At 36.1% G+C, this 15,242-nt stretch overlaps 1 protein-coding gene across 7 annotated transcripts in view; it reads left to right on the forward strand.

Moving 5' to 3' along the window:
* The window catches only part of LOC309441199 (sodium channel protein type 3 subunit alpha-like), a gene marked incomplete at both ends in the record, with an annotated part of 42,660 nt that extends 32,313 nt beyond the window's left edge, over positions 1-10,347 (forward strand). For 6 of the 7 annotated variants that reach the window (XM_082055703.1, XM_082055698.1, XM_082055700.1 and 3 more), the window contains 9 exons: positions 404-558; positions 1,582-1,755; positions 2,832-2,954; positions 3,226-3,507; positions 5,241-5,298; positions 6,089-6,226; positions 8,046-8,143; positions 8,557-8,827; positions 9,170-10,347. In XM_082055703.1, coding sequence (XP_081911829.1) covers positions 404-558; positions 1,582-1,755; positions 2,832-2,954; positions 3,226-3,507; positions 5,241-5,298; positions 6,089-6,226; positions 8,046-8,143; positions 8,557-8,827; positions 9,170-10,347 — 2,477 coding nt within the window. Of the gene's footprint in view, positions 1-403; positions 559-1,581; positions 1,756-2,831; positions 2,955-3,225; positions 3,508-5,240; positions 5,299-6,084; positions 6,227-8,045; positions 8,144-8,556; positions 8,828-9,169 lie in introns of all 7 variants that reach the window. The other variant, XM_082055699.1, reaches the window with a different exon arrangement.
* Between the last annotated feature and the right edge of the window lie 4,895 nt (positions 10,348-15,242).

Consider the following 15,242-nt stretch of genomic DNA (forward strand, 5'->3'; position numbering starts at 1 on the left):
GAACCTTAGTTGAGAGGCAAAAGTACTTTTAAAAGAAGCTGCTGTACTCTTGAACTACTTTGTGTGAATGCTACTATGTTTCTGCTCCCTGACAATTCTCATATGTTCTTTGATTATCTGTATATAAATGGAAAATAATTTTTAAAAACGTGTTTATAAATGAAAATTAGATCAATTAGATGTCTCCTTTTGATTCTAAGCTTGATGTAGCATCAGGGTAGTAGAAGAATTGTGTACATGCAAGCTTTCCTACATCCAAAGTATCAAATCAAGAAGGTAAGGATGGTTAAAAGTAGCACGCAGTAATTTCAAGTGCCAACTTCCACATTAAACAGGAGCTAATTAAGAGTGATTTTGTCTAATGACAATTCTACCGTATAACAGTTTGTCCTTGTGTTATTAGGCTGTATACGGAAGTTTAAATGCTGTAAAGGAAGTACGGACACCAGAAAAGGAAGAATCTGGTGGAACCTTCGAAAAACATGCTACAAGATAGTAGAACACAACTGGTTTGAAACATTCATTGTCTTCATGATTCTTCTCAGCAGTGGTGCTCTGGTAGGTAGAGCATACACCCATAGAAACAGTACCTATAAAAATGTTTTGTCAAAGATAGGATTATAATGAATCTGTGTTCATTGAGGAAAAAAGACAAAGTTGGCTTGAAAGAGACCTTGGAACTAAATTCCGAGAATATTTTGGGTAATGCATATAAAAGAAGTCATTAAAATTCTGCTGTTAAATAACACTCTGCAGATGAATTTTTGATGAATACAAGGTGATATGTGTGTGTGATAGTGCTTATGAAAAGGCTTACACTAAGATTCTTGTTTAAGAAATTATAAAAATCACACTAAATTAATTGTGTGCAATAGCTGGAACAGTTATTCAATTGTCTGCCCTCTGCTCCGGCACCTGAAACACCATGTCCCTTTTTTCTTCTCTGACCTTGATGTTTGCAGAGTAGTTTTTCCCACTTTTTTCTTCAGTCCTCACACTGCCATTCAGCGTTTTGTCCTTTGTTAAACATGTTTTCGCAGAGGCATCACAACCTTCACTGATGGGCTCAGCTCCCTGTGGTGGGTCCACTGTGGAACTGGCACAGAACAGCCCCTGGCCCCTTCTCACAGTGGCCACCCCTGCAGCCTCCAGCCACCAAAATCTTGCCACCAACACCCAATATTGGAATTCAGCAATCATCAGCAACATAATATTTGGTCACTGTAGCTCATTATTCAGTTTTGTTAGCTGAATTTATTATAATTGGGAGACTGCCTTCTGACTGAGCCTGACTGGGCTTTTCAGGGTGACAAATTGTAATTCTGTGTTGACTATTATTGAAATTTCTAAAAACATTTTTGGCAACTTCAGTCATTTTATTGTAATTCTATTATCAAGCAATGATAAACCCTAAAACTCAGAACAAATGCAATTGTAATCTCTGCTAATGCTGTCTCTTCAAGTTAAAACATCTAAAGTTCAAGGTGATTTTACTTTGCCATTTTTAATTTGGTTCTTTTGGTTTAATGTGTAGTTTGCAAAGACCTATGAGTATCTGACATATGCAGCCCATTTTTACAGGCTTTTGAAGATATATATATTGAACAGCGCAAGACTATAAAAACCATACTGGACTATGCTGATAAAATCTTCACTTACATCTTTATTCTGGAAATGGTGCTAAAATGGGTGGCCTATGGTTTTCAGACTTATTTCACTAATGCTTGGTGCTGGATGGACTTCCTGATTGTTGATGTAGGTATTACACTTTCCTGAGTAGCTTATTTCTGTTGTTTAAGCAGGTCCTTTTATGTAACACCAATCTGATACATATTCTGCATTGTGTATATATACATATATATGTATTAATTGGGCTTAAAAGAACAGACATACTGGTGAATAAGATTCCACTGTAATTATTCAGTAAAAATCTTCCTTTATGCTGTTACTGACTCCATGTGTTCTGTGTTTTACTGTGCTGGGTCCCAGCCACTTAGTGAGGACTGTCAGCTGGTTAGACTTTCTGGGGTTGGTGACAGAGACCAAGGAGGAAGCAGACACAGAAAGGAAAGAGAAGTTTAAGTGAGCACATAGGGTTGAGATAGGACAGTTGATCCTGGGCGTGATGAATCACTGGCACGGAATTGCAGGGGAGAATGGTATCAGCAAATTGGGGAGGGAGCAAAATAAGAGGGGTTGGGGGAAAGGGGACAGCAATTGGAGTAAAAAGGATTGAGGAAAACAAAAAGTGATGGCCTACAAATTCCCGGTTCATGTATCTGCTACCGTGTGAATTATTCTAAGTGTGAGTTAGCAGAAGCAAATGCTGCTGGCTCATGTTTTATCATGATTATAATAATGCATCTGTAGTACAGCACTGTTTACTATTGTAACGTCATGTAGAATGGGATTAGGTTTTCAGTACGTTTCAGGCTTTGGCTGAGTTTATTGGGAAGATGAGCTTTTATTCAAATTAGTTTTACCCAAATTGCCCTTCGTTTTGTATAGGTATGATGTACCTTGTTCTAACTAGCACTTTGTGATGAAAGTTCCAGAGATTAAGGATTAAGGTCTGTTGGTTTAAACTGTTCTGATATACACACGCAATATTGTATTCAGGTTTTTTATATATACGTGTATATATATAGATATCTATATATATATACTTTTTTTGTTCTTGTTGTTCTTCTTCTGCTAGAAGCTTAAGATCCTTATGAACTTTTTTCCTGATATACAGATCAAAGTTTTTTTCCTCTAGGAACTATATTTGTATTGTAAGACTATTTAAAAAAAAAAAAAAAAAAGTTCTGTTTTGGTTTTTTTTGCTCTAGGTCTCCTTGGTTAGCTTAGTAGCTACTGCCCTTGGTTTCTCAGAACTCAGTGCAATTAAATCCCTCCGAACTCTACGAGCTTTGAGACCTCTGAGAGCTTTGTCACGCTTTGAAGGCATGAGGGTAAGAAAAAAAAGCATCAGTGTGTAAAACAAATCCATAAAATTATGCCTAATTATGAAATCATGGAGGAATACCAAACTGCATGTCTGTTTTCAAGGCCAATGGTAACATGTTTGATTGTATTACATGTATTATTCCTTTTCTGTTGGTGTTACTTCAATGTGTTTTAATGTTTTACATTATATCTTTTGCTGTATTTGGAAAGAAGATAATCTTCTTACTGCCCTATATACTGTTTTTAATTTTTTTTTTTCCTGTGTTTTTCTCCTAGGTGGTTGTGAATGCTCTTACTGGAGCAATCCCATCCATTATGAATGTACTTCTGGTTTGTCTTACATTCTGGCTAATTTTCAGCATTATGGGAGTAAATTTGTTTGCTGGCAAGTTCTATCACTGTGTCAACACCACAACTGGTGAGCCATTCCCACCAGAGAAAGTCGATGATGTAACTATGTGTGAAAATCTTACCAGCACTGCTACAGATGTCCGTTGGCAAAATGTGAAAGTGAACTTTGATAATGTTGGAGCTGGTTATCTTTCTCTGCTTCAAGTAGTAAGTGTATACATTTTCATAAACTGTTTTTCCAGTATTAAGCTTTATAGCAGTAACATTTAATTCAATTTTTTTTCAGTGTTGTTTTGGAATATATGAATGGATATGAGATTGATTTTATAGTTGTGTTCCATGAAACTAATAATATTGCTTATGGTAAAAATCTGCTACATTTTATGGCCAGATGGATATAAAGTTCCTTTGCACCCAACTGCTAGTACCTTTTTGAGTTCTACAGAAATACAGTACCTAGTTAAAATTAAAAATGAAAAAAAAAATTTTTAAAGTGTAGCTAGGATTAATTTTCTTTTATTTTCTTGATCTGTTAAGGCATTTTGACTTAGATTATTACAATGGCAGTCTGACAGATGCATTCAAGAGCTCAACTGATCTTCAAATGAAAAGAAAGCCAACTATTGATATAGAAAAAGATTTTAAATTCACTTTTCCTTTCTCTTCTTTCCCATTTTATTATTCTGTGAGTCCTGCTCCAGTCATTGTCTATTATTGTCAAGTGGGTTTTTTTGAAGGTAATTTCTAGTTTGTATTTAAACTCTAGATGAGCAGCTGCAGAATTCACTAATCGAGTTCGCTTGACAACCTGTTTCTGGGGAAATATTTGTGCTCATGAGCACTTGGTAATTATTCTGTCTTTAAAAATCTACAACTGGTAGTATTTAGTAGTTAGTATTGTGCTAGCAGGCACAATCAGAGCATCTGATTGCTCTGGGGAGTAACAGATATTGCTAAATAGTACTAGGCAATTGCATAAATCACCACTGTTGGCAACACCAGTGCTTGTGGCTTTTGTAACATCTCTTGCATGGAATGGTTCAGCTATGTAATGTTTTCAGTAAACGTACCATTCATACCTTGTTTTAACTTAATATTATAGCTCACAGGAATAGGTTTGATGGAAAGCTGAGGAATTGGCTGGATTGAGGTTGTTCAACCTGGAGAAGAGAGAGCTCCAGGGGGACCTCATTGTGGCCTTTCAATATATAAAAGGGGCTTAGAAGAAAGACAATGAGAAAATTTTTACCAAGGCCTGTAGTGTGACAGGACAAGGGGCAACAGTTTTAAACTGTATGAGTGTAGATTTAGATTGGATATTAGGAAGATTTTTTCTTTGTTTGTTTTAACAATAAGGTGGTGAGTCACTAAAATAGGTTGCCCAGAGAAGCTGTGGGTGTGCTACCATTGGAAGTGTGTGATGTAATGAAAGATGTCCCTGTCCATGGCAGACGGATTGAACTAGATCATCTCTAAAGCTTCTTTTGAAGCCAAACCATGCTATAATTCTATTATTTTCTTAAGATTTCTTGGGACTACTTGTATTCTGGAGTTTCTTCTAGGACTCTTTGCATATTCTGTCTGAAAAACGCCAACCCATGGTGGCTGATTTTGGACTCCTCCTCCAGTTTTTTGGTAGTCAGCAACTTAGAGCCTTGTTATAAATTGCAGTCTGTTATGTTCAGATACTGATTGCAACTCATCCCACATAGAGTTTACATGAATTTGCCTGAAGATTAGAATTTATTCAGTGTTTAAATATTAGGGAGAATTATTCCACAGTAAATTACATTCTGTGAATACTTTCTTGTGTCTTACCAGACTTTTAATATTCATCTTTATTTTTGTGGGTGCAAATACATTGCAGAAGACAGTATTTTATTTAGAATGTTAACAAAACTGGAACTTTGATTGAAAATATTAACAAACTTTTTTTTTAGGCAACGTTTAAAGGATGGATGCTGATCATGTATGCTGCAGTTGATTCTAGAGAAGTGAGTGCAACATAAAATTTACTGAGTGAAAACAAACATATAAGATTGATGTAATGCTTCTTGAATGGCAGTTGAAATAAAGTAAAATATACAGAATAAAAATGTAAAACCTTGAATAAATATTCTGTATATATCTATGCACTGTAAAGTAGTTCAGTGCATATACTTTTAATAGATAAAATTCTATCAGTAGATCTGCATAAAGTATTACTAATTTAATAAATCATCTGTAAATTAAAAAAAAAAAAAAATCTGTTTTCCTGTTAATTTATGTCACTGAGATTGTACAGATTAGGAAATAGGTTTTTCCTGTGTCTCCAGAAATAACCACAATGATCAAATCACAAGACCTGCAATACCTAATACAGAGCTGCAGATTCTGGCGATCTCTAAAAATAAAATGGCTGAATTTTGCCTGTTTTTCTGTTAATGTCAGTATTTATTTTGCATGTGTCCTCTAATACAGCTCCTGATTTGTATAAAGTCCATAGGAACTGAATTGTTTTTGAGCACGCTGCTGTCAAATTCTGTAGGAATTACATGAATCATCAAATGTCATTAGAGAGGAACTGGTAGATAGTAAGGGGAGGAGTGGCAGGTGTGCAGTTACAGACACCTGCTTAAATAGACTCTCAAGTTCAAAGATAAGGCAAATGTGCTCCAGAACAGCTGGTTTTCCCCCTTGCCAAGGAGTCACTGTTCAGCTGGATGGAACTGCTGTTTCTGCTCGGTATTCTATAATTTATCTTAACTGTTATTTTTTATGTATTGCTGTTTTTCTGTTACATAGACAGGGAAACAGCCGAAGTATGAGTACAACCTGTACATGTATATTTACTTTGTTGCCTTTATCATCTTTGGATCATTTTTCACCCTAAACTTATTCATTGGTGTCATCATAGATAACTTCAACCAACAAAAAAAGAAGATAAGTATCACATGTTTCATTTTCATAATGCTTCATTGTTATTGAGCAGTCTGCAAATGTATATAGGGATAATATTTTTTTTTCAACTGAAATAATTTCTGTGATTCGAATGAACACCGTATTGTGTCAAGAATGGCAGACACTGTCTACTGTAGTTGTGATTTACAAGGCAGAGACGCATTCCTGCCTAAGGGCTTTTTCTGGGAGTGTGGTATACACCCCTTGTACATTTGTGGCTGTTGTAACTGTCTCCAGAAAGCAGAATACTGCAGGTGTGACAAAGGACTACAATTAGGCTGGGGAAAATTCTATGTATGTACTATTTTTCAGGTTTGTGTAGCAAATTAGCAAATATTAGTCACCTGCCTTTGAATTTATAGATGCACCCTTACTCACAGAAATATGCAGATCATGCAGTCTGTGGCTACCTTGCAGTATTTTTCTTGTCTTTATTCTGCCTTCACATCACTGAGATCTCTTCATTTTGGGCAATGAATGGGAAAGACCTGATGCCACGCTATACTGTCCCTGTGTAGTTAAACTGTGTGCGTTTCTTTCATCCCTTTGTGTGTCTTACTTCTATTACTTTAGTTCCCATGGGAAAAAAATGTTCCATTAGCTGTCAAATTCCAAACCACTACAGTCCTCAAAAGCATATAAGGTGTACCTCGAGACTGGTCCCTATGGACAACACGCTGAGACAATGATGGCTTGTTCACTCTACATCAGTGAGGCATCAGAAGAAATCCCAAGTTCAATGCCTGTTCCTCTATACCTTTTAAAAAATTTTACTGGATAAAATATCCTGACAGAGTCACATCACATTTCTGCCATAATCAGCAAATTAATTTTTTGTTATTCTCCTAAAACTCTTACTCTCTAAGAACTGAATTTGACTTGAATGTTTGGCTTGTGGGCTGAGTGTGCTAAGCAAGATCTCTTTTGACTTCAAAATCTTTATGTTTATATGTCACCACAGCTGAAAGACTCAAACACATCTTCGTCTGCATTTGTTGTTACTTTCTCCATAAGATTGATGCTGCATTTGACAAAGTCACAGAATCACCTGTGACTCCAAAATTCTTTTCCAAATGCCAGTGCTTTGGCATTATGCATTCCTGGAATGTACTTAAAAACAAATGCATGGAAGAAAAAAAAAGCAGTTACTTGTCCATATAAATTTTATTTCTGACAAGTGTTTCCATATGTGTATTACACATACCAGTCTAGACACCCTTTTACTTGACTGCTGCCCTCTTACTCATGCAAGAAACTGTAGAGTAATCCCACGCTTCTGATGATTTCCATACAGCGTAGGAGGATAATCAAGCTTCACATGCACTGTAGAAGTACTATTGTGGCAAAAAAAAAAAATCTGAACTGAGATACCGGTACTTGCATGATAAAACATGCATCCTGAAAAGTCACATCACTAATTTTTCCTTATATGGTTTGCCTGAGGGCAAATCAGCAGTCAGTGAATCTTTCTACCTTTGCAGCTTTTATATTCCTGGTTGATTGATTTACAGTGTGGAGTTTGTGATTTAAATGTATAAGTATCTATGGGAGTTTTGTACCTATTTAATTGAATTAATCAGTTATGTATTTTTTAAAATAACAAAAGTTCTGGGTTTTTTCTCTGTTACTTAATTTGTTTTATTTTTCCGTCAAGAATTGTCAGATATTTTAACAATTTCTTATAAATTTATTATGTTTTGGTAACAATGTACAAGAACGAATACATTGTTCATAAAAAGCATGTTCTGCAATGCTGTGAATTAATGCATTGTAATCGGTTTTATTTTTACTATTTTACCTTGGAGGTCAGGACATTTTCATGACAGAAGAACAAAAGAAATACTACAATGCAATGAAGAAGCTGGGGTCCAAGAAACCACAGAAACCTATACCTAGGCCAACGGTAAGAATGTGTTCCATTCTTCTGTCATCTACATTTGGGAAGAAATTGCAGCAGTACTTTAACTATAAAAAAAGTTTCTCCCTGAACTCTGAAGTGGTTTAGGCCTAACACAAGTTAGTAGTTCATTCTGAATTAAAACATGTACATAATTCTGTTCTGCAGGAAAAATCTCTGGTATTTGTTATGCCCAAGGAAGCAGAGAATCAAAGAATCTGAGGAAATAGAAACCTGTTGGGTTCTGAGGGGAATACTTAGAGCTGGCCAATAAAGAAGTTACTGGACAGTGCTTTTCTTAGATTGTTCAACCTTTTGCTTGGTTGCCTATTTTGGGGTAGGAGGAAGGAAATGGGAGAGAGGAAAGTGGTGTTCATTACATACAAGATACTATCACCTTTTCTTTTTTCTCTCCTCAGAATAAACTGCAAGGTCTGGTGTTTGATATTGTAACAAAGCAAGCATTTGACATTACCATTATGGTTCTCATCTGTCTTAATATGGTCACCATGATGATAGAAACAGATGACCAGGGTGAACTTACGCAAAATATTTTATACTGGATTAACTTGGTCTTTGTTGTCCTTTTCACTGGAGAATGTGTCTTCAAAATGTTCTCACTCCGTTATTATTACTTCACCATTGGCTGGAACGTTTTTGATTTTGTGGTTGTTATTCTCTCAATAGTAGGTAAGAAATCCTTACATTCAAAAGGAAGTATAGTAAGATGTATTCAATGCTTTATCTCTGTCAAATTTTGCAAAATAGAAGAAATAGTAAATTTTAATTTCTTCTGATTATTTAAGAAATGAAAATCATACTTTAGAGTATGAACTTTCTTAATTCTACATTAATACTTTTTTTTTCCCTAAGAGCTATGGGAAAATCTAAAATTGCACATAGCAGATAAAATTAACCTCCAATTATAGTTTCCACTAACTACACAGATAGAGATGTTCTTTAATTATACTTTTTTTGTGAAAAATGTAATCTGTGATGTTACCCTTTTAATCTTATTTTTATGTTTGACAGGTATGTTTCTAGCTGAAGTGATTGAAAAGTACTTTGTTTCCCCCACACTGTTCAGAGTCATCCGACTTGCCAGAATTGGTCGAATCCTGCGTCTCATTAAAGGCGCTAAGGGAATCCGCACTCTGCTTTTTGCTTTGATGATGTCTCTTCCTGCTCTGTTCAACATTGGTCTGCTGCTGTTCCTGGTCATGTTTATCTATGCGATATTTGGCATGTACAACTTCGCCTATGTCAAGAAGGAAGCTGGTATAGATGACATGTTCAACTTTGAAACGTTTGGCAACAGCATGATCTGCCTGTTTCAAATCACCACATCTGCTGGCTGGGATGGTTTGCTTGCCCCAATTCTTAACAGTGGGGAGCCGGACTGTAACCCTAACAAAACTCATCCGGGAAGCTCTGTGAAAGGCGACTGCGGCAACCCTTCCGTTGGGATTTTCTTCTTTGTCAGCTACATTATCATCTCATTTCTGGTAGTGGTGAACATGTACATTGCTGTGATTCTGGAGAACTTTGGTGTTGCTACTGAAGAAAGTGCTGAACCCTTGAGCGAGGATGACTTTGAGATGTTCTATGAGGTTTGGGAAAAATATGATCCCGATGCAACACAGTTCATAGAATATAGCAAATTATCTGATTTTGCAGCTTCTCTGGATCCTCCTCTTAATATACCAAAACCGAACACAATTCAACTTATTGCGATGGATCTACCCATGGTAAGTGGTGACAGAATTCACTGCCTTGATATCTTGTTTGCCTTCACAAAGCATGTTTTGGGGGACAGTGATGAGATGGATGCCCTGAGAATACAGATGGAAGATCGGTTTATGGCAGCCAATCCTTCTAAAGTCTCCTATGAACCAATTACAACTACGTTAAAACGAAAACAGGAGCAAGTGTCTGCTACCATCATTCAGCGTGCCTATAGGCGTCATCTTTTAAGGCAGTCAGTAAAGAAACTTTCATTTATGTATCGGAAAGATGGCGTTGATCTGCTGATGAAGAAAGATATGATTGTTGGTAACTTAAGTGAAAACTCATCTCCAATGGATATGTCTGCATCTACCACATCTCCACCTTCTTATGATAGTGTAACAAAACCAGAAAAAGAAAAATATGAAGATGACAAATCAGAAAAAGAAGACAAGGGGAAAGACAGAAAAGGAAACAAAAAGTAAAAGACACAAAGAGGTTGTCCATGATGAATCTTCACAAGCCTGAGAAGATAAAATTTTTATCAATAGCACTCTTATTGGAGGATTATGCCAAAATTACAAGTTTTTACATATTTACCTGCTGCTACAGTCAGTGCCTGTACCAAGACAATGACCCTTCTCTACCAAACTCTCTCTGTAACAGGGAAACAACTTTGCCAGAGGAATAGTTTTTATCATCAGCTGGCACTAATGGAGAGGGGACACAAAATTTCTACTTGGCCTGTAGGAACCTGTAATGGATTGCAAAACTAACAGTCTTAATAAGTCTGTATTTTTGTGGAATAAGTGTGTACATTTCATCTCCTATGGATGCTCCATGTGTGTCAGTTTTTTTCGTGATCTCATTTGCTTTAATGCACATGCTGCTATTTGTAATTCTGCTGAGAAGAACTAAATACTCTTGCAGAGGAATGCAGATGTCAGGAATATGTAATTATGGTATAATGGGAACGTAGTTCTCTTCAAGCCACTTCTAAAAGCAGAAAAAAAGATTCTAGGTTATTGAACCTCAGGATCTAGAGGAAATCAACAACAAATGATAAAAAAAAGAACAGAGTAGATAGAGAATTTATCAGAAAATAAATCAAGGGGATAACTTTCACAGAAAAGAGGTTGGTAGTTTAGTCTCTTGGTTTTAATATACTTATGTTTAATACTTTTTAGTAATTCTTAATTTATTATCCAGTCCATTTCAGATATAGTGGTTTAAATAAGCGATGCTACACACTCAACTCCTGTTTTGAAAAATGTGAAACTATTAAACATACTTACTTTCAAAGTCAAAGGTATCTCATAATTCCTGAGAGATTTAAACAGTTATTTTCACAGAAAAGCTACGAATGCCAAAGTGTGCCTACAGGGAATTACTGAAATTAGTCTTTTTGCTTGTTTTAACTGTAGACCCTGTAATTTCATGAGTCACTTGCATACTTCCTTCCAGAGTTTGTTTCTACACTTCTTATTTCACATGAATGTATCACACTTAGGAGAATAATCAAAGCTACGTGAATAAATTGATAGCAAAGTATCTTTTGGTACAAATCCTACCTTAATGTATACCTCAGGCTAAAATTTCCATGCTTTGGAGGGATGGGTCATGCCAGAGACACAAAATGTGAACATCAGAGGTGGTTTTGACCCCCAATGGCACTTTAGTCAGCTTTCTGCTGCAGGTAATGCAATCTGCACTGGAAGCTGGGGTGACCAAAAGGAGATACTGAAGTCAGTTTTGTCCTGCATTGTGGTTTAGATGACTTTTTGTCATCAAGGCTGACACTATATATGGAAGTAAACTATCCTCTGTTATTTAATCAATTGTTTTATGCAGTGGTGCCTGTTTGAACAAAGAAGCAATGACCTAAGTACTATATTTATTGCATCTAATACGTACCCTAGTATGTATAGCTGATAACATTTCAGTAGATAATATGATATATTCTGTAATACTCCACGTAATTGGGAAGCTTTGACTGATGCATGCTTGCTGCTATTATCCTACAGCTATTAAAGGCTAAGATGGGAAGACATGTGAGTGGTAAAAAGAATAAAACTGTTCGACGAGACCATCGTTCCTCATACCAGTAAGCAATAGTTTGCTGCTATTATAGATATTATTTTGTTTGAGTTTTGTAATCAGCAAGTATGCAGTAAGTATCCAGACTACACAGGGCAAATATATTGCTTAAAATTAGGGCTAGAAAAAAAAGTTTATAATATATATCTATTGATCTATTCTTGTTATTTTGAAAACAGTTTTATTTTATAACATTTTATACTTCTTATAGGAAACTACACATAACTTCATGTTGGTAGTAATTTTTGTTGGTGTCTATCTGTGACACCATTGGGAAACCTTAGATACAAAGTGAATTGGTAATTGCAAGTTTCTGCTAATTACATTAAGCGTATTTTAATTAGGAATAATTTTAAGAGAAATGGACAGTACAGTTCTTTTTCTGATCAGTTGGTAGGTCTTTGTATGGGAAACAAGATAGAAGGGTTTCTTTTGAAATTATAATCCTGTCTGTCAGTTGTCAGGGTCATCTTAGTCATAGAAACATTGCTTTTCCTGCATGTTAGTCTCACACATAATCTGCTTTTCTTGTTGATTCATACTGTAGTAGAAGTGCTTTAAATATATTTTGTTATTAAAAATTTTTCTTTGTGAGAATGAATAGTGAACTTGTGCAATGGACAGTGGAATACCTTGCATTTCTTAAAAAAGAACTAGAATATAGATGGGCTCCTGCTTTTATAGAAACTATTGGCTCATACTGTACTGATGAACTGCATGCAGGAAGTTGTTTTACCAAAAAATAACTACATTGCTAACAACCCAAAGGAATAAAGATAACCTTTTAATGTACTTGTTTTAGTCTTTGTGTTTTTATTGTATGAAGTTTATACAGATTACCAAGTAATGGTTGGCAAAATTAAGGGGGAACTTTAGCAACAAGGCAATGGGTTTTAGACCTCTAGATCATATGTTGCTTGATGACTTAGATCTGTATCAACTTGTCACCATCTAGATTAAATGAAATGCTTATGTTGTCCTGACCATGGACGTTTTTCTAGAATTCAGAAAAGAATTGCATTCCAACTTTGGTTTTGTCAGATTTTTGTGAGTTGCCCAGGAAGAGGCCCAGTGGCATCCTCTGGTGGCCAAGTCCAATAAAGGCTATATCCACATTGTTGCTGAGCAGCAGGTCGAGCAGACACTGATCACCCTGGGGTTGGGTGGTCTGGGATCTGTCGACGAAATAGCCCCACAGGGAGATAACAGAGTCCCTTTAATCCCATTCCCCTTCAAGAATCCCATCCTTTCCAAGAGAAGGGAAAAATGCCTGTTAGAGGTGTTAGCGGCGCCCCAACGCTGTCTGCAGGCAGCTGATGCCTGGACACAGTTCGATGTGGGCTCTGGCCAAGAGGTCACAACCTACAGGTGGCAGGATATGGGGTAAAGCACAGGCAGGTGGACCTGTGCCTGGAGTAATTAATGCTTGCTTTTCCATTTTCATTTCTGTTGTGCAGAGTAGCTATTGTATACTTGGGCGAATATAGCTAACAGAAAAAAAAAAAACCTTAAGTATGCTGTACTGTGAAGGACAATGTATATGGTTTTAGTAACCATCTGATTTGAATTTAAACTTTTTTGTTTGTTTTAAATCTTGAACAGTTACTGGTTTAGTATCTTAGTTGCTAACAATAATTACACAAAAACATAATGTAAATGCTTTAAAAAAATCTTGATCATACTCTTGAATTGCTGTTTAAAGGACAAATTTTTAAGTGAAGGATGGATAGGTACGTAGGTAACTTAAAAATTCTAGGTGGAATAAGTAAGAAATGTGTATGGAACAATTTTTCAACTAATTTGGTCATGCACAGAAGTATATGATGTCACTTATAAAATCATTTTACCCCATAAAATTTGTCATCATTAAAATTATGTTCATGCTCAAATTCTAAACTTCTTAGTCCTTCACAAAAAGCATAATATATTTGCAGATTTCAACTGTATATATTTGAATAAAATTGTATCCTTTTATATTTCTTAGAAATTGTTCCACTGACTTTATGGAAGGACTTCATCCTTAACCTCGAGGTATAAAATATATACATGTTTTAATGTTGACAGAAGACAGATGTTTCAGCATAATGGGTCAGTCACATATCATTATGCAAAGCATTAAGCAAAATTCCTAGAAGAGGAGGACATGGCACTCTTTTACTGTCCCAGTTCACAGAGAATGGAAAATTAATAAGCAAAGCTCTCTTAACATTTTCTCGGAATTGAGCCTTTGTTTACTCTCTTTTACCCACCCAAGAATGTAAATATGTTTTGTTTTATGAAGGTGCCATCAATCTCCCCTTCCACCTCCCCCCCCGCAAAAAACAAAACACCTAAAACCGAAACTATATTGGGACAGAAAAGGCGAAAAGCTCTGGTTATTTAAACTGCTGGCCTTGCTCAACTCCATAACAAAACTCTGTTTCACCTTTAAGGACGAGACTTCTGCATCCAGCACACAAAATTACTTGGATTCAAAAAATATAAAAGGGAAAGTCGACAGAGGGAGAAGATAGAATATTGCTCACTTGGGTTTTTTTGGAAAGAGGTGTGAAATATGTCCTGGGGGTTGTCTGTGTTATATTTAAGCAGGAAGGTATGTTGTTGCGTACCATAAATACGTCAGATTCAGTAAAAGCATCTCTTCTCTAGCTGTTAGCTGAGGATTTTGAAGAGTAGTGAAGCCTGGCTGCAGCCAGTGGAGGGCACAAGCACCCACCAGATGATCCTGGGACTGTGCCTGGTGTCTTCAGCCACAGATAGAATCCAGAAATAGAAATTGCAGTCACAGATGCAGGGGATAGCTTATAGCTTTCCAGAGAATGTATAGATTTTATATGTGTTTTGTTCTAGTGAACTAATGAAGCTACAACATGGTAATTTGGCTTGTAGTGTAAAGATAGCTTTGTTGATAATACTTCTGTGACTGGATCAGCAATTTTTTTATTTGGATTCTGTAGTCTGTAGGGCAGGTGGCCCTATATCCAGAGCTGACACCACATTGGTTAAGAACTGCCACACTTGCCTGAGCTTACTAAAATACAACTGAAGGGTGTTGATGCACTGAGAAATTCCACAGATGGATTTAGCTTTACATTTTTAAATAGGCATTATTCATTTAATTCCACAGTGCACCTATGAATCAGCCCCAGCCTTGTAAAAGAGTCATGTATGAGAGTATATCTCATTTTCCTGGCAAACAGTTATAAATAATATGAAGTTTTATTAAAAATGTAATGGTTTTTTGGACATAGAAAATTCATAGAATACTCGTTCTGTAGTATAT

Source organism: Streptopelia decaocto (assembly GCF_964273445.1).
Source record: "Streptopelia decaocto genome assembly, chromosome: 6".
In the NCBI taxonomy this organism is placed as follows: domain Eukaryota; kingdom Metazoa; phylum Chordata; class Aves; order Columbiformes; family Columbidae; genus Streptopelia; species Streptopelia decaocto.